This window comes from Accipiter gentilis, chromosome 16 (assembly GCF_929443795.1).
Source record: "Accipiter gentilis chromosome 16, bAccGen1.1, whole genome shotgun sequence".
Taxonomy (NCBI): Eukaryota; Metazoa; Chordata; class Aves; order Accipitriformes; family Accipitridae; genus Astur; species Astur gentilis.
The window spans coordinates 3,488,260-3,508,493 of record NC_064895.1 but is presented as its reverse complement, the minus strand read 5'-3'; the positions used below and the strand labels follow the sequence as shown (position 1 = coordinate 3,508,493).

General features: G+C 36.1%; 1 protein-coding gene across 1 annotated transcript in view; it reads right to left on the bottom strand.

Annotated features, from left to right (window-relative positions):
- Positions 1-20,234, bottom strand: part of COL21A1 (collagen type XXI alpha 1 chain) — a 113,143-nt gene that overhangs the window by 16,257 nt on the left and 76,652 nt on the right. Inside the window, exons 18-20 of the mRNA XM_049818671.1 lie at positions 10,059-10,103; positions 9,655-9,708; positions 703-756 (exon numbers count right to left, since the gene is read on the bottom strand). Of these exons, the coding sequence (XP_049674628.1) occupies positions 703-756; positions 9,655-9,708; positions 10,059-10,103 (153 nt within the window). The remainder of the gene's footprint in view (positions 1-702; positions 757-9,654; positions 9,709-10,058; positions 10,104-20,234) is intronic.

Sequence of the window (20,234 nt, the reverse complement as noted above, 5' to 3'; positions counted from 1 at the left end):
ATTGACCACTTTAAAAAATGTTACCTTCAGTATACAATTTTAAATAAATACACATGTACTTTTGGATATAAAATAATGTATGGATGAAAATGGAGCTAAATGTAAATACAAAGTTCAGGAAGTGGATTCCGTATTCCTAAATATTCTCTAGGACATACAATTCAGTGCTTAGTGGCCAAAACTCATCTTGGATTAAATTGAAAGGTTACACTAACAGATCTGGATTTATAGTATCTATTTTAGTTTCTGAGTGCATGGGTGAAATTAATTCTTCTTGTAGTGGCAGTGCAATCAATAAAGTTTTCTGAAGTAAGTTTGGCTCCTTGGGTGGAAAAAGCAGCATGTAATGTTATTTAACACAACTAAAATATAAATAAATATAACATGGGCAGAAAGTTCTGATGTATACTGAGAATTATCTGGCTCCCAGCATTGTAGAACATTTTCCAGGACTGCAAAGCTGAAGCAAAGTCTCATGACCATTTCTGCAATTGTTCCAGACCTCAAGGATGACAGGCACCATTTACTAAATTGTATTAAGCTCTCTTGAGACTGAACTATCATATAAGGTAATATTGGGAAAATCATACAGCTACTCACCAATATTCAATATACCAAATAATTAGCTCAAAATCCTGGCATTTTGTCATCTATAAAGCAGTCATTTATCAAAGTCACAAGCAAATTAACATGAACACTTGCCTTAGGCCCAGGAGCTCCAGGTAGACCAAATGAGCCTTCTGGTCCCATCAAACCCTATTTATTTGTGAAAAACACAGAGACATTTCTGCATTAAGCTAGAGGAATAATAGCTTCAGTACAGTGTATCAGTATTATTAGTATTATATTTCTATAGTGAAATAAATAGGACAGGAAATATAATGTCTTTCTTCATATTACTATACAGCCCTATACCTCTGATACATCAGAGTGGATTATTTAGACCTTCTATGGCCTAAGGAAGGGCTACTAGGTAGTGGAAAAAAACATGCAGAAAAAAAGCACAGTGCTGTCATTAAATACTCCTGAGAGAAAAAATCTGCAACTCAAAACCCTGTGTGATCTAATCTTTAACATATCTTTAATAAGTGCTTAGCTGGAATTGAAAGTGACACAAGATTTTCTTAGTTTCCATTTAGGGTTCCAAAACCAGCAAAAGTCTATGTGGCATTTCATAATTCTTTTCCTTTTTTTCTGACTGTGTGTCCCTCAAAGGCTGTCATGCCTTGACTCCTTTTGCAAACTTTGTGGAGATTTATCGGTAGCAGTTAACTTTGGGGCTGTACCTTTGCATCTCTTCCAGATTCTTCAGAATTGAACTGTTCATTCAAGAACCCAATAGCTTCTGCCATTTCAGATCATGACACTTCAGCACATGTACAAAGCCAGAGCATTGCCAAAACAGTGCCTTGGACTCCTCTCATGGAAATGTGTCGATAAAGGCATGTTTAGTTGTCTTTGGTCCATACATAAGATAAGAGTTAAAGGGTGTTAAACCATCAAATGGCTGGCTTTCTTAATTTCTGTTTAAAGCTACTCTCGAGTATACATTAGAAAATAAATCTCTTTTAAAACTCATATTTTCCAGGAAGGAATTCCCGTTCGTAGTATTTTCTACATCTGGTGTTAATATATGTCTTTCTCACCACTTCATCTCACTTGTCTTTGACTCTATGATGCATGTAGGTGTCAATAAAAACAATATATTATTATTGTTTTATTTAGACTTGCATATATACTCTGAAATATGATCTGCTATAAGAGTATACTTAAGACACAGCATTAAAAAAAAAGCATAATAATACAGAAAGTCAAACAATTACATAAGGCCTGGAAATCTAAGTTGTCAGAGATTAAGCTTTATCAATGATTCTAATTGATAGTATTCTCAAAACCTACTGTTATTATTGTTATTTAATCTTTGCTTTCATAAAGATAAAAACAACCACCTTCCATTTAGTACTAAATATTGGGAAATATTCAGTTCCATGACTATCTCAGACCTGCTTCAAAAGTTACATGTGATCAAAAATAAATGTATGTCTACAGTAATTTCTTACACAGACTATAACTCAGTTTTGCCAAAAAATTTATTAACTTTCTTTGCTAAAACTAAAAGGATGACTTTGTTTTTGCAAATACAAGAGAAAATTCAAAATATTTGGAACAAGAATTAATTCTTTATTACCAGGTATTTCAGCATTTCATCAATTTTCTGGTATTTCACCTGTGCTTTACTGTTAACTGAGGCAGCACAGATTAACTCAGGTTTCTTTCCTGCTGCGTTGTAAGAAGGTACTGGTCACCAAAACTTTCCATCAATAAACATAGCAACTTGCTCTTTAGGCCACAGACACAGGTCTGTGAATACACATAAATGGTATCAATCACAAGACTAAAACTTGAGTAACTTTGTTGACAATTTTCTTCAGTCTCGGACTTTTCCCTTTCAGTCAATTGCAAATGAAAATTATTCTATTAAACTTCAATTTTGCTAAAATAACTAATAATATGACAAACTGAATAATTTCCAACAAGTTACTGAACTTTGAAGATTAGATCTGCTTGTTCTTACTTCCATACAAAATCAGTCATCTTATCAAAGATGATGCAGTTAATCTAGTGTAATCTATTATTTGGTAAATAAAGGTTTACTATGTCCTATACCATTTCTTTCACACTTTTGGAGTAGAAATTACCAATTCCTCTCCAGCTGGAGAGAAATTTCTGAGGTCTGCTTCCACTCATAACCTAAGAGATAGTGTATTCCTATTAACCGTTTGCTTATTGCCTATGTTCAGCACCAGCTTTGTAACAGCAAGTGTAAGAAAATATTAATTTGGTTTTGGAACCTAACCTTGATTATATTAAGACTGTCTTAATTCACTTACACATCAGGCCTGCTTCCTCACTTTTTCTCTTTTTATTTACATAGCAAAATAGTTTTATTAATTTTCATTTCCCTGTAAGGCTTAATTCAATTTAGCTGTTTTAAATCAAATTTCATGTTATCTATTGACCTCTCCACTTCTGACATACAGCTCTCTTCACTGTGTGATCTTTTTTGCTTTCCTTGAAGGCTACCTTCCTTTTCCAAAAAACATTGTGAAATTATTATTTTCTTCTCAGATTCCTGTTCTGTGCTCATTACTAGCACGTTAATCAGTAGAGAAAAGCAAGCACAAGTTTGGGGAGGGATAGTGGGGAGGGATGAGAAACGTGACTGGGGGATTTCTGGCTCCATTCACATCGTCACCTCAGTGTAGCCCTGCATTTCAAGTCATGTAACACGCTGAGAGCCTACCCCTCACCAACTCCACACTAGGTCACTTCTACTTTATGCTCACACCAGTCCTTGGATTACAGAAGCAGTAAGCATTCATCACAAATGTCCCTCATTCAATTTATCTTATACAAAGTGGAAATACTATGTGTCCAGAATAGCTTTTTTTTAAAATCAGATATGTGTATATATCCACACTGATGTGCAAACATACACCAGAGAAGGCAAATCAGAAAATACACTTAGTATAACTAAAGGTCAGGCATACATCTGCAGAAAAGGGAGAAATAAAACCCAGTTGTCCTGGCTTCCTTTCTTGCACTTTCATTACTAGGCCATATTTAACATATTTCATTTAAAAAATTACAGGAAGACAACTACATGAAATCACTGGGCTGCAAGAAGAAAACTTTCAGATGCAATACAGGAAAAGCTTGAGAACATAATCTGAAAACTATGGCATGTAAAATTAAAAGAGAAGAGCATGTCCTGAATAAAAATAAAGAACAATTCAAGGACATAAAATGTAGCATTATTCCCCCATTTTCCAGAGCTGTCACTATTTATGTGGCAGATAAATTAATAAATTACTGATGTTGGCAATGTAATAGGGATAGTTATTACTGAAGAAGAACTTGTTACTGAAGGATTTTCCCAAGGTATTAATAGACCATCCACAAGCTTTCCATCTGTTTTTTTCTGGAACAAACATATTCAGTGTGACTAATACAAGGAAAATCCAACTATCTCTTCTGGTTGAAATTGCCTAATGCCATATAATGTATTCAAATATTCCATGCATCAATTTCCTACTTATTTTATCAGGTGACAAATGATACATTAAATGAGTTGACAGGAAACATGAATAAATTATTTTCAACTGTAAGGAACCAGATGTTATTTATCTAAATAAAATTTGAAGAAAACATGGCAGGTTAGTTACTTGAATAAATATGTACACTTTGGAATCCCACAAGGCTTTATTACAGCTCATGATATAGCCTTCCCTCCGGCATTTTGTTCGACTTTGCTCAGAAAGAAATGGAGAAAAAATTTCCAGCAATAGGCAATAAAAATTATGAGAGGCACAGGTGAGAGACCAAATGTGCATGTGTTAACTAGGAGTAGGGACATCTGAACTTCCAGGCAACGTTTCACCCAAATTTCATCTAAACAACTGCAATAACTGGTTGTCAAGGAAATTCATTCTTTCCAGATAAGATCTTTAGGTGGCTGCAAACGTCCTCTAAGTTCACGGAAAGAAAATTAACCAGTGTGCTCACTTTATACAAAAGAGCTTCTGACAGCTGTAATGCAGTGGTCATGCCTGTGGTAGAGTCAGGAAAGGAAGAGCTGCTGGATGTGTGCAGGGCAGCTGTATGTTGTACAGGAAATTCTGAAGGTATTGGATGACAGAGTGGGCCAGAATTTGTAAAACCCAAAACTGGTTTCAATCTTTCTCTCCAACCAGGGCTGCATGGATTTTAATTAATCATGTATTTTATTAAGGAACTGTGAGCATAGAAAAAGAAGTGAGCTCTTCAATACTTTTATAGACATTCATATGCCTATACATAATCGTTGTTATCTGGAAACCAGAGTCAAGTTTTTTAAAACCTAGCATTATTCAGAGAGCAAGTTCAGGGCTCTCTCCTTTGTCTGTGGCTATCTACAGAGATATAGGAGAAAGCACAAGCCACGTTTAGTTCTTCTGAATTTTCTTTGATGAAAAACAATAAAACAAAGTGAAAAAATAAGAAAATAAGTAGGAAAGAAGATGAGATCTGTGGAGTGTAAAACTTTGAAAAGTCAGTCTATTTACAGTTTAGCAACCTCCTCAGCTTCTTCAAGTGATAATCCACATATCCATTTCGATTCCACATGACTAAGCAGTACTCAGCATAATCAGAGCATGCCGAAGTAAAGATTTAAGAGTCCTTTGTGGAATCAATGATCTCAACATCATTCTGACAAATGCACAGTCGAAACCAAAAGACCACCTCCGAAATGGTGAGGTTTACTTGTGATGGGATAGACGTACATTACTGGACAGACACACAGCAAACCTTGACTTACAAAGTGTGTGATCGTTCCTCCCTTTGGAGGTCTGAACAACCGGACTGATTACAAATGAATTGCACATGATTTAAGTGCAATTCAGATACAAGATCAAATAGAAACTTGGGAGGGGTCTGCAAATATATTCCCTCTGAAAAGTAAAATTAGACTACTATTCAGCCTTAAGCATCTGAAGTTCATCTACCTTCTGATTGGACAGAAAAGGCAACCTTCATAGAAAAATAGAGAACAAATGGCCAGTGAAAAACAAGAAGTCTTCCCACAATGGGCATAACGTTCTATTAAATCAAAGATCCTCTCACCAAGTAATCAATCAAATAATCCCATACAAAATGGCAAAATCCCAATAAATCTGGGGCAGAAAAAAATACAGACATGCTTTCAGGGAGAGGGCAGTGGGAGTTACAGATACTGAAAGGACTTAAACTGAAAAGATGCACATAATCAAAACTTCAACACTAAGATATGATAAAAAATAGCAAGGACTCAGATTTAGATAAGCCTTAGGCTAAGTACATGCTCTGTTTAGCCGGGTAGGCGTATATTGCTCTTAATACCAGGATTAACTGGAGAGGAACAGGCTCTTTCTAGAAATAAAGAACCATCCAGCATCCACATGTGTTGTAACTGGGGCATACAGTCTTCTCTAAATCCTTTACTGTCAGGTCTGCTGTGTGTGAGAAGAGCATGAGACTCTTGATCACCAAGCTCAGAAAATCCCCAAACCAAAACTGTCTTTGCTGGCCAGATGTAGGCAACATCTGGGAAACTGCATCTGACTTAGTCTTTTGGTGATCCTTAGACAGCCATGGAAAAGCATTATTTCCCTCTGTGACTTCCAACTCCAAAAGTGTAGAACTCTAATGGAAAGCAGACTGTATTTCCCGTTGAAAGCAAAAGAGACAAACTTCTGGAAAACTCCATTCATTAAAATGACATCAAGAAGAAATTTCCCACTCCTGATTCAATATTCTGAAGTGAATGAGAATGTCTGACATCATGTTCAAGACTCATATGTGACTCAAATATCTGACAAAATAGTTGCAGTATCTACCCAGAAAAGAAGAAAAACCCTTTCATTACTTTTCTCTTGGGGATGGAAACTATCATATTTTTAGTCACTATTTACTTATAGTGAGCCCTTAACTTGGGCTCCTTGTAACCAAACTCCTCCTAAAGCTCTGAATTCCAATACGTCAATGTGTATTTTCTTTTTCTCTGGAGAAAAAAGACTCCTGGTTTTGGGTACCCTTTCTGTCTTGGAGAGAAACATGCACCAGTAACAACCTGGACAGAGAAGTGCCATACCCTGAGGAACATTCCAGCACTAGTATATAAATGACCCTTAGGCTAGTAGTTACCTTCGTACTCAGATGGTTAATTTGACATGCAGCAACATGTGGTTATGCAAGACTGCACGTACCAAGATGGCCGGACATATGTGTTGCTAGCCTCCATGCAAACAAGGATTCTCTTTAGAATGGGGAATGATGCAGCGGTATGTAGAGCCCCAAATAATTTTGATGTCAGGTCTGCCTTTATGTACTGTAGCAGACGGTAACCTTAACTTGGATTTGAGAGCGATTCAGCAAGGAAGACAGAGGATCAAAAGGTCCACACTGAGATCCTTGGCATCCTCTTCCTTCAGGGTTCCTGTCACCCACCAAAATGAGGCACAAGCTACCGCAACAACCTGGGGGAACACCGCTGGAGTCACTGACAGCAGAAAAGAAAGGTCCCTGAAAAGATTATTCCTGTCCTACAATGAAAGGTAGACACTGACAGTAAGGCGGCCTTGACAGTGTGACGGTAGGCATCCTGATGACTGAGGAATGACCATCAAGCCCCTTTTAGAAAGTCACTAACTATCCTGTATTTGACCTTGCAGATGTAAGTATGGATTTCTTTTAGTTCAGAATGAGCCCTCTCCCTTTCTTCTACTTTTAACACTACCTAGTGGCATCTGAAACCCCTTTGTCTTTTGGAATGGATGAAATCCAGCCGAGCGGCTGGATATCAAGAGGAAGTTCACTACTGATGAAGCATTTTCATAAGGAAAGACCTTGAAAAGAGATGGGGTAAATTAATTGAGAGGCAGAGAAGTTATGAAGCTGAACAGTACAATCTGTTAACAATCACCAAAATCCAAGAATGTATAGCAATGTTCTCTCACCTGTTGCCAAAATATCAAGAGGCTTAACATAATGGTAAAGGCAGCAGAGAGAACAGTTCACAGCTTTCACCCATAATTTCCACACTTCAAATATGCCACTGGGCCAAAACCTTACATTCGCCATAGCCTCGTCTTTTGCTGCTGATAGAAGGAATATTGCAACTTCTAACCAGAGCTTCCCTATTTAGGAATAAAATGGTCAGCGCCCTTTGTACCTACAATGCAGGCATCACTATCTAAGCTTCTTAGTCTCTCCTTCCAGTTCATGAATGTCATCTGCTTATTTCTAATGATTTTTCTGAAGCTCTATCCAGAGCATTTCCTTCTTGCTGCTATTGAAATCCCTCAGCTTTGTCCTGATAATTTCATTTACTACTTCCTTTCACCCTTCCATTTCAGATAGAACTAAATAGCAAGAGAATTATTGATCTGAGATTAATTTTTGTAAGAAGTTTTTATGTGTTAGTCTCTTATTTATCAAAGCAATGCTATCAAAGCATTTATAAGAATCTGATACTTCTTCTGGGTTCAGATATTAGAAAACTGATCACTATTGTTATCAAAATCAAAATCACATACAGAGTTGGTCTCACTGATTATTTATCTTCAAATGCATTTTCCAAGCTAAAGAAGTTAAGCAGTATCTTAGTTTCTCATGTAATCATATTTAGCCCAGTAATCATACTACAGAAATGCTGAAATTTCCCAGTTAAATATTTTCACTGAACTGCTTTCTTGGCTTCCTGAGAAACTCAAATTTCTTCCATTTGGACTGGGCATGGAAAAGCCTGTTACATGCACAACATATAGTGAATCTCAAGATGAGGCAACAAGGGAAGAAAAAAGCAAGTGGTCTTCTTCCCTTTGTTGTCACGCATTAAAACATTTGCATATACCATTCAGCTACAAATCAGGAAGTGTTACCTAATTTTTTCCCTGACAATTGTTACTAATTCTGTAGCCTGAATACAAGTACGTAAAATCTCTTATACTACCATATGGTTATATACACTAAGAATAAACAACAAATTTCTTATAAGGTTAAAACTTTTTAGTCATTTACTGATCTGTTGCCCATAGAGACAACAGCATCAGTCTTAATTCTGTACTTAATTCTCTACAGTATTTACTTCATTCTAGCAGTAATAGTCTATGCTGATATGCTTGAGGTTGAATGTAGGGTGAAACATAGGCTCTTTAACTCAATAAAAAGTCACAGTAAACAGCTTATTTATGATGTTAAGCCATGTATCTCTCAGGAAAGTCAGAAGCATTTTAGTCAGCAAAGAAGGTAAAACATCTCAAGCGCAAAATGTTAACAGTGAGGATGATTAATGAAGGAACCATCTAAACATTGTTGAACTTTTCAATGGAAAAGATAATTATTTTTTAAGGCAGCATATGTTCAACCAGTGATGAATTTCCTACTAACTAAAGAAAGATCTCCAAATAGTTTTAAGCAGCTGTTCCTTTTGCCTTTAAAATTTCCATTTTTTAAAGTCTATATATACTTGCACCAACTTTCAGAACACACTTTACTACTGTGATTTCTAAAGGATTATAAAGAACATAGAAATCACCCTACTCAGACAACAACAAAGATGTGGTAAGCTGGACTGTGCAAAGAGAATTAATTATTTTCAGTCTCCTACATTCTGAAATAAAAATCTCCTTTTAAGCAGTTTGGGAATTCAGTGATCTCAGCTATTGTCACAGTCTTTGTCAAAAGAGCACTATCACAAAAAGCATCCTGAAATTCATCTTCAGAAATCCATTGCACAATATGACAATATTTAAGTCGGTCTTAACTTTCAAAATAAATTTACTTGACTACTTTCACAGTTAATATAAAGTTAATTAATTCAGAGAGTAAATTCAGAATAATGTGTTTGCTGGATTTGTTTATCAAATGTGCAATCAGGAAATCATCAATTTTAAAAGAAAAGTGGGTATATAATATTTTGGGGAGAATTCAGAGATTAGACTTAGTCTAATCATATTTGCCAACCTGAAAGTGCTAGGTTGCTAGTGAACTTCCCATTGCTTTTTTGCTTATTACAGGTAGAGAATGACAGCATCAGAATTATTTGTACATAATAACACCATTTTGCAAACTTACAGTATCCCCTGGTGACCCTTTTGCTCCTGGTTGACCCGGTGGTCCGATTTCACCCTATATTTTTTACATAAAGAGAAGAATTCTTTGATTAATGTATGTATAGTTAACAAATTTTTAAAATATTCTTTAATTTATTTAGTTAGGATTTCTCAAAGTACTATGAAATTAACTTTGTTACTTTTAAATTATTCATTCCTTCTGGAGTAGTTGAAATAAAACCTAATGAGAGATTTTCAAACATGCCACAAAGAGTTTGGAGCATGTCTCCATTCATTTGCAGCACGATTTGATGTCCTAAATCCCCACTATGAAAACTTTTCTCTAAGCACAGACTGAACCCTTACTTTGGAATGGGTATATATGTATGCACAGGTTTTAACTGTGTTTTGAACTACTAATAATACCTTTTGTCCTTTTGCTCCTTGATTTCCAGGGATTCCAGGAATTCCCTGAGGGGAAAAAAGAAAACCTTTTAAATATATGGAATAGTTTCTCCAGAAAATAATACATAACCCCCACTTCATGTCCTCATAAATTTAACATTTGCCATGTGATTGGGGTTCAAAATATGGGCAGGAAATAGAAAATTAAAAAAACATGTAAAAGAAAAGAGCTTCAGCTGGAAACATGCAAACTATTTCACCTGGGGATACAGCGAAACACTAATGTTCAGTCGCTCCCCAGTGCCTTCGTGCCAGGAGTCCATGCCTGCCCCTGGGCAGGCTCACATGCTCCTGGTTGCCCACCAAGGGCTGCAATGCTTTACTGAAAACCCTGACTGACACAGGGAAAGAAACCACTTTTCATTATCCATAACATTTTCCACATAAGACAGAGCAAAAGTTCTGGTCAATAGGACCATGAGTATAACAAATCCTATTTTCCTATCTAAAATGCAGTGATGGTAACAGAATGCAAGAGACAGTTATAATTCGATTTGATGTATGCTAGCTTCCATAATACTTGAAGATCTCTGTCATTTCCTCAGCATCATTGCTCATTTAGCTCTAAAGTACATCTTACAGCTTTCTTACAGTGATCATTTAATTGAACATAATTCAGTTTTAAAACAAAACTCCATATACATTTAAAAGTGTAGTCTACATTCAGTTAATCTATTTTTTCTCTCAAGTAAAACTATTCAAATTTATTGGACAGACACTGTTCTTACTTGTACCATCATTAATCTGCAGCAAGAATTTGGCTTACAGACTTTACATTTTAATCTTAATTTTAATTTTAATTAATATGCTGCAGTGAAAACAAGAAGACTACTCTAGACACCATCAAAACAAATGCATTTTGGGGGAAAAAAAATAAATTAACATGAATATAACAACCAGGAATAACCTGAGAGTTTCCATATGGATTACATCTGTGCAACGCTGGCTTGGAATTGGCATTGTTTTGCAGTTTACACCCAGTTTCAGCTAATAATGACCCCATCAAGAAGAAACAGTTCATTTGTCAATGGCACATGAGTTAACAATGACATCCTGAGCATTTTACAGGTCATCAAAATTCCAATGTAGCTATCATTAAAATTAGAGATCAAAGAATATAAAAAGAACTGGAAAAGAATGCCTTATTCTGAGACTTCTACTCACATTGTGTAACATAACTCTTCTTGCTAAACTTTTGTCCACAACCATCTTAGACCTTTTGCACAAATAAAGATATGGGAAATAGGGCATATTTATCACCACATTTAGGAATTTCCTGACCTGTCCATGAGTACTCAGTATATTTTAACAGTTAGTTTCTGTGGCTGTAAAATATAAAACTAAATTATAAATATCTGTACCTGTAATACAAAACAGAATTTCATATATGCTGAAAAACCCTCCCACTAGGAAGCAACCTTCTCCTACTGAAAGGATGTACCAAAGCCTTCCGTGGTTACATTTCTATGCTATTTGCAGGCCTGAGAGAAGATGGTTCCACATACTTATCCAACACAGCGAATTATTTACCATTATATAAGTATGCCTAAAAGAAGAAACACAATGTCCAGCTGAGCTGTGTTGAACTTACTTGGCTAAAAGAAATTGCTCATATAAGACATTTAAGTTTACCTTTACATCAGTGGCAAAAAAGGATAAAACTCAAACAATTGTAAAACTAAGTCATATTTCCTTTTTTTCCCTCTTTTTTTTTCTTCTGATTGACTCTGCACTACTGAAGTACAGAGAACTTAGGCTCTTATTTCAGTGGGAGCTGGTCCAGACCCTTACAATTCTCTTAGGGCTCATTGACATTCACTCAGCTAAGAATGAATCTATCACTTATGCTAGTATGAGTGATTCCCAGAGTACATGGGGTGGAGATCTTCAGTTATTCTCTACACGTCCGTTGGCACGAAAAAAGGACAATGAAGTGGCTAATTTGGTCAAAAAGAATGAGTTTTTTCCCATGACAGTTATTTTTCTGTATAGCTTCCATGGTTCACTAATTACAAAAACTAATTTCTGTAGGATCAGCTCCAGGATGCCTAAAAAATAAATCTGGTTTGCTTCTCATTATCTATTCCCAATCTATTACTTCCTTTTACATGGATAATCTCTGGTTATGCCAATTAGAATTATTTGCACTTTCCCAGAAGACAAGGTAAAAAAGTAGTTTAGATATCCCGAGTTTCCTCCCTAACTTCTAGGTCAAAAGCCAAACCAAGCTTTGGAAATGTGCCTTATTCCTAAACAGAGATTTCATGCGCAGTACAGATCCTCAGAATCTGAGCATTTTTTTTGTCCACTATGAGTAATAAGGCACTTTTAACAGGAAGTTATGTTTAATAGGGTGACATAACACTAACAAAACTATCAAAATACCTACTTACTCTAATTATCAAAAAACTGTTTTCTTACTTTAAAGCATGGAGCAAAGCAACTAGTTTTACTCCATTTGTAAGATAAAACTGTAATTTTTGTGAAGAGTATATTGTAGCTAAAAATATCACAAATGCCTGTGTTTAATCAAAATTTAATACGAAACAGATTCATCATGCAATTTTTCTGCCACTAAGGGAAACACAATGTTTGGAACTGCTACAAATGGGAAAACTACCACCCACTGGGAGTAACAGAATCAATGCTATGGAATAATTCATGATTCACTGTCCTACGGAAAAAAAAAAAATTGCCTTTGGGGATGTCCTTTGCAAAGCTATCAAGTAACATTTTGTTCATATAAGAAAAAGGGGTTGTAAGTCTAGATTTTCTTTTCTTTGTCTTTCCAGAAAACTTATTTTAAATGGTTTGTATTTATCATATCTGCACTTATAATACCAATAAAACATAGCATTACATTTCTAGCCCAAATTGCTAAAATTCAAAGCAACTGCTGTGCTTTAGTGATTTCTGTCCTTAAGTGAGTTGGACCATCTTACTCTTCTGAATCAGTTAATTTGTTCCCCTTCTTCTTTAACATCAAATTTCATGTACGATTTAGTCAGTGTTTCTTCATATTTAGAAATGAAGTTTATTGCAAGCCTTACCACTGCCTTAGTTCTTTCAGCACCATCAGTCTGACTTTCTCAATTACCTTAATTTCATTCAAATGCCTTCCACCTTTCTCTGAAATCTTCCCTTAAATGGGAAGTTTTCCCTTACTGCGTAAGAGACTGTAGTATTAGTCATTATTTTAGCCTTTATCAGCAAGTGCTGTAATCACATGAAATTTAAAGCCAGCAAGATAGCCTAGTAAACCTAATTCCTTGGTTTAAAAACATGTCTATTCTAAAGATTCTCAACTGCAGTTTTATCACACACTGCTGAGTTTGCACCTAAAAACTAATGTGATCATGTATCAGTCTGGCAGCTAACAAAGATTTTTCAGTTGTCAAGACACTGCTGTCTCTACCCTTTATTCAGCCTCCTTTGCCTGTTTAATCATTTATCTTCCACCCTGTGTTACCTATGTGTACCTAGAAGCCTGTCAGCTTTCACTCTTGTAACAGACCAGGGGAGGCATTGCGGGGTACCCCCAGGACCTAAAGTGACACTTGAATGCCATGTAGGTAACTGGAATCATCTCTGGAGTCACTGAAGGTGCTGTGGAATAGCTGAGCTACCCTTTGAAAAAGAGGTCAGTCTGCTCTAAGAACTGTCATACATGCCACACGTTGCAGTTGCCCTCATACATCTCAAATGGCTCTGGGTGCCAGTGCCTAGGCGACCAAATCCCACACACCTTGATGTCTCCGTCTCTAGAGCAAAAATTCTCTCTCTTTTTTTTTTTTTTTTTTTTTTTTTTTTCCTTTGCTTTGCTTGTTTGTATATGCCTGCCTGGTGTGATAGGTCTCTATAGGCTCAGATAGCTTGTGACAAAGTCTTCACGTTGGCTAAGAATCACAAGACATGTAAGTGTAAAGGTAAAAGGAGCTATGGGTATGCTTTACTTGCAAGAAATAGCAATGCTTAGCCATGGGTCTCACAGCTTCATCACAGAATGAAGCTCATCCAGGTATGCAACTAAATCCCTGATGCAATCTTCCTTAACTGCAGTCCCCACAGCTGGGACTTCAGAACACCCAAAAGCATGAATTTGTGTCTATGGTGATGATGAGCTTCAATGATGACACTCATACAATTCTGTATAAATGTTCTGGTTTATCCCAGTTTTAGCAATTTAAATAAATCTTCCATTCTTTGATAATACCTGGCAGATACAATAGATTTAACTGTAAAAGGAACATGGTTTCACAATGCCTGGAAAATCTTTCTTGTAGCTTTCATTAATCATGAAGTGTCTATTTTTGTTTTGGATGATACTGAACAGCTGGATTTTTTTCCATGCAGCCCCACAAAAAATCCATTAAGTAAATTGCCTGAGGCTTTATATACATATCAACTAGGTGTAAGCATTTTTACTTAAGCCACAAGCTACAGTTCTCTAAATATTTTCCGGACTTTTTCTAGATTTTATTATGGATTATGTCTATCTCCCTCATGCTTAACTTTATGTTTGCAAACAGCAGAAGAAACTATGCATAAAAACTTTTCCCAGAATAAAACAAAACAAAAACTATTTTACTCCTAAAATGAGTATTTATTAGCCTATTGTATTCTTTATTTTCTGCTACTGTCTTTAATATTCCCCATCTCTTCAGTGCCTGGTAGGACTTTATTCTTCAGTACTGGCTGATAGCCCTGGTTTGGAAAGTAGGAGTTTCTAGACTACAGGTAACATATCCATTATCATTTATGTCTGTGGAAGATGCAAAATTATAGAATATTTCCAAAAGCTCCTCTGTTATGAGCCAACTCTTTTGCAGTCAATTCTCCCAAAAGATGGAGAGAATAGTAGTACCATTATCTTATTATTATCTTAGGGTATACAAAACTGTACTCCTTCAACATACTGCTTTAAACAGGCTACTCACTGAATACAGAACACCTGGACTTATTTTGTAAGGTGTCAAATATTTGATAAATATTATCTAGGACAAATCACTATGGAACAGTTCTTCAAACTACCCATTCTTCTTTCAACATCAAGACAAAAATACCTGAAATAATATAATTTTTCTCTATTAAAAATGAACAAGATTTTAAAAGTTATGATAAAACAATACTTCCTGTTTAAACAGTGAGACCTTCCGAAAAAAGTAAGAAGCAGTAAAATGTAAGGTAAACACAGATCCTTTATTTCAGAGGTCATTATTAGGACGAAAAAAATCTACCAGCTTCTCTACTACTACTGTTGAATATTGGTAGGTATTATAGTTTATTTTATGGCTTAAGATAGTATCTGCTTTCATATTTTGTTTTTTCATGAGGATGGTCAGTGAGGTTATTTTGCCATGACTCTAACTTGTTTAAATTATATTAATTTTAAAAAATGGATCCACTGAGTAACATTGAGAAACTTTTGTTAACAGATGGTCACATTCTGGGCTGTTGCCCATTTACACAACAAAAATTCAAACTGTATCCCAAATGATCATTCATAATTCAGGCAGTGGCACAAGCCTCACAAAAGACTCCCAGCAAGGCACTGAGAAACTGTAAGCAGAGTTTCAGTCTTAAAAAGTCCATAGGCTTTTTAAGAAGATTGCCAGAATGGTGTTAATTTTGACCCTACTCTTTCTTCAACAGGGTAACTGTTAATCAGGGTCAGCTGAAGGATCACATTTAAAACAGATAAAAGTCGTGACTATTGATAAAAAGATGTTTTTTCTAGTGTTTTCTAGAGTTCTCTGAATTATGTTTCAATCAAATGGCTCCTTCTATTCTGAAAATGTGCAATTCTGATTCTGGGAAGACACTAAAGGAAATTACATGAATTATAGCAACAGAACAGGATTCACAGAAGATATCTATCTACCCAGATGTTCCCATGATCCCTTTAAACACCTGAAAAATATGGCTGTTTATGTATTACTGATCCTTACTTGAAAAAGCATACTTGATGAGACATGAGAGATTTACTGGAGGTATGTAAAAAAGTACAAGTCAAGCCATAATTTGGATAAAAGTACAACAGTCAAGATACTTTTTACAAGATTACAGCAAATCCTTGATAATCCTAATAGAATGAAAGACACAAACCCAATTTGGGTAATGGATAAAACTTTCTACTGGGGAAAGTAGCAAAATATATGTAAAAGAAATTCAATGAAGCTGCATCTGCTACTACTGAGTAGCTGGAATTGATGACAAAGAAAAATGGGCTAAATACAAAGAAGCATTCCCACAGACATAATAAGAATCCACCGAAGTAGCATAGCAGCTTTAAATTAAATGCGGGAAAGGAAAAAGCATTACCAAGATATTTGCATTTATAAGACCAGAGTTTGCAACACTTTTTTTGGCAAATCAGTTATTAAAAAATAAAACACACATATGTTAGATGTGGAACACAGTGACCCCTGTTGCGTTGCCAACAACACAGACCTTGGAAAACTGTAATGTGAAAGCTGGAAATACTAACAGAAAATGAAAACTGTGTATATCCTGTCCCAGGCTGAATCTAGTGTCACTGTTTCTTGTAAATACCCTTCAAAATAATATGAGTATCAGACTTGTCAAATCTTTCTGGATCCAAAGGTGGCCAGACAAAGCCGAGCTCCCAGCCCCGCAGGTGACACCGTGATGCCCTCCCTCTGCCTGCCACGCCAGGCACCACCCTTATAGACTGTGCAAACCAACATCCAATCTGTCTAAAAAGTTTACACTGACTTCTAACAGCTGATAAACTGACCTATGTTTGATACTTACCTGTAAAGACACTGATATTCAAGCAGTTACATGCCTTTAAAATGTTTTAAAATTTCCCCACTACTTAAATTATGGAGAAAAGTTTATGGTGGGTCACACAATTTGAGCACCTTGCACACATGAGAGGGCAGGCTGAGGACGGCGGAGCCTCCTCGAAGGGCACTGACTGCTGCTTTGGTCCTTGCACCCAATACGCCCGGCTGTCTGACACTACAAGAACCTCAGTTCTGTTCACACAGGTCACTGATACGGAAGAATGCAACTTTCAGCCATTCCCCTTTCCTGTAGAAAGGAGCCACTCAGTTAAATTAGGAGCCAGTAGGTTTAACAACAAATCATACATTTTTTCCATATGGTGCATAAAGTGAAATTTGTCACAGGATGTAGCAAATGAAAACAGTAAAACTGTGTTCCAAAAAGGACTGTAAAATTACTAGAAAATGGGTCCACTGCTGCCTATTAAGTAGGATGGGCCAGCATGCATTTTTTGCTAAGGAAGTCCCAAGTGCTCTGACAGACAGAATCTAGCAGTAAATAACAGGTGAAAAAAAAATCATTTTCTACATACTCCTATCCATTGTCAGAGAAAAAGTTCTGTGATAATTCCTTTAGTTTTAGTCTGCTTGGCAGCTCTTATCTGTTTAAGAAATAGCTAACAAAAGTTGGTGCAGAGACTGGGATCAAACCCTTCCAGAGCACAAAGAAGGAAAATCACACCTTGACTCACGTAGCAATCACTAAGACTAGATTTAATTACTAAAACTAATTACTAAAGCAAAAATTAATTTGCACAATAAGAGTCAACGTTTGTTTCTATGCATTTAATATTGTGTTAATATATAGGTGTTTAATGTTTCTGTGGTACATTTCTTTATTCTTGGTCTTAGTGGATCTAATAACCTTGATTTTGCTGGTTCTATACTAACTTATTCTATATTGGTCCAATACGAGTAAAATGTGTCAAAATCCTTAAGTCAATTTTTTCCAAGCTTGACCTAAGAACAGGATCCCATAAGCGCTGCATTCCTTGTGCTTCATTAGCCCAGAGGGCTATCTGATTTGTGGTACATAATCTTTTTAGAACAATGGCTAAGCACAAATATACAGTATTTAAAAATTATCTATCTGAAAAAAAACCACCAACAAATGCTGGTCCTAACATACATAATAATGAAGACTTACAATACAGCAACATGTGGTACAAATGAAAAAATATGTATTTTTATCATGGGGGGGGGGTTCAGTTTGGGAAGGAAAGGTCTTATACTATCATGATATTTTAATCTTAGCAGAAACATTTATTAAACCTTACAAATGGATTTAAATTCACTCCGATTAAAGAATGTTCAGTTTTTTGTTTCATTGTGGATGGGAAGACAGCCTGTACTCAGACAAAACTTTCCATAGCTTCAATTCACTGTAATTTTAATACATAAAGGTTACAAAAATTATAACACTAACTGCACCAAATTTCCCCAAATTTGCTAGCACTGTATCTACCTGAGTGCCTGAGACTTGAGTATCAACTTCTTAATTTCAGGTTTAAAGCTCCTTGTGGACAGGGACTGTCTTCACTGCTTCCTGAATAGAGGTGAACCAACTGATCTCAGTTACAAAACTATCTTTATCACCTTCTTTACAGAAGGAATATTGAGTATAAGCAATACTAACATGGTTTCTCTGCTGAAAGGATTTTTAAGGCCCACAAATACTGCAGATCTCCTTTATTTAACTTCATTATATCATTTCCTATTTCTACACTACAAAGTATGTGACAATCTACCTTGAACAATCAGCATGACTGCACAATAACCAATGCTATTGATCATGAAGGACACATGAAGAACCATAACAAGAAACTAGTTACTTTGACAGCCCAGCTACCACTCGAACACGAAAATAACAAAGAAGCCCTGCTTTAAGCTGTTTGCTTGTTTTTCTCTTCCACATTTTCTGGAAGGGTTCAATTCAACTAACTTTAAGTAATCTAAAAAACTAAACTAAGCCACTTTAAAGAAACAGGCAACTTCAGAAGGAAATGACCCCTTGTTTGAGACAAGTATTTCATGATGGGATGAATAATCCTATACAGACATTCTTTTCATATCAAAGAAGAACCATAACACAGAGATGGACCAAATATGTCTACTTGACTATATGAGGTGAAATGAAAACTGTTACCAGAGTATAGACTGTAGATTAGATGCCCAGATGCAGCACTGAGAGCCCTGAAGGAGTTACAGCTACTTTGCTTCATATCACCACCCTGACCACAGTTCTCAAGGTGGCTGTAACTCAGACCTTCTGAGGACATAGGTACAGGAAATCTTTTCTCTGGCTTGTCCCATATGTTGAAGAAGAATGCTGACTAGCCAGAACACTGGCTACCCTGTTACTACCCTGTTGAAGTTGGATCAGAAGAAGGAAAGTCAAACATCCTTTTGGTAATCCTCTTTCTACTTGTGGTTAAGTAACTCACCACAAAAACGTTGAGAAGCACAGATCAGAACAGCAATACGTATATGAAAACAACTGAAATAATAAATATTTATGGCTGCTACATTCTAACTGAGTGTCTTCTTCATTTATCACCTACTGCCTATGTTTGGTTTCTACGTATAGCGATCAGCTGAGGCAAGTTTCTCTTCGGTCTCCAGAGTCACTGGAAACTCCAGCAGATATTTACCTAAGCTGTAAATCAAAACGCTAATTCCTGCTGTTCACAGTGTATTAAGAAAGGAAGATAGAAATATTTAGGGAATGTGTTAAAGGCATTCAGACGTCTCTTCTTTCGATTATTGTCTAGCATGAACATTAAGAGACACAATTCATACCAAGAAGAGGGTGATTTCCCTATAAACCTGAAACACCACATCCCTGTTTTCTATGGAGCAACATTTGAATACATCTAGGAATTTGTCCTTGAGCCATATTACTAAGATTCAAGTCATGCTTTATATTACTGCGATGTCAAAATGCAATGATATAAACCAGTCACAATCAATAATGTGTGTGCCTAAAAATGAAATATGAAATTGCGCACACAAACAGAAATTGCATTGTGAAGCATTAGCTCCTATAGCTTTGCCCGTGACTATGTGGAATTACCAATGTACAGTTTAAAAAGCTTGGTCTGAATTTCCCGTTTATACACCAGGGCGAAAAAACCTACACACACTCTGCCTTTATTCACCATAAATTATAATCTTAGAGCTAAAACTTTATTGTCTGACAAATATTTAAAGATCCAAAACATTTCCATTTTGCAGCATATGTTAAAACAATCCCAAAAAATCCAGATCCATCTTGATTTTCCATAGCTTGCTTCTGAGACCTGACAAAATGAAAGATCACAGTAAGTGA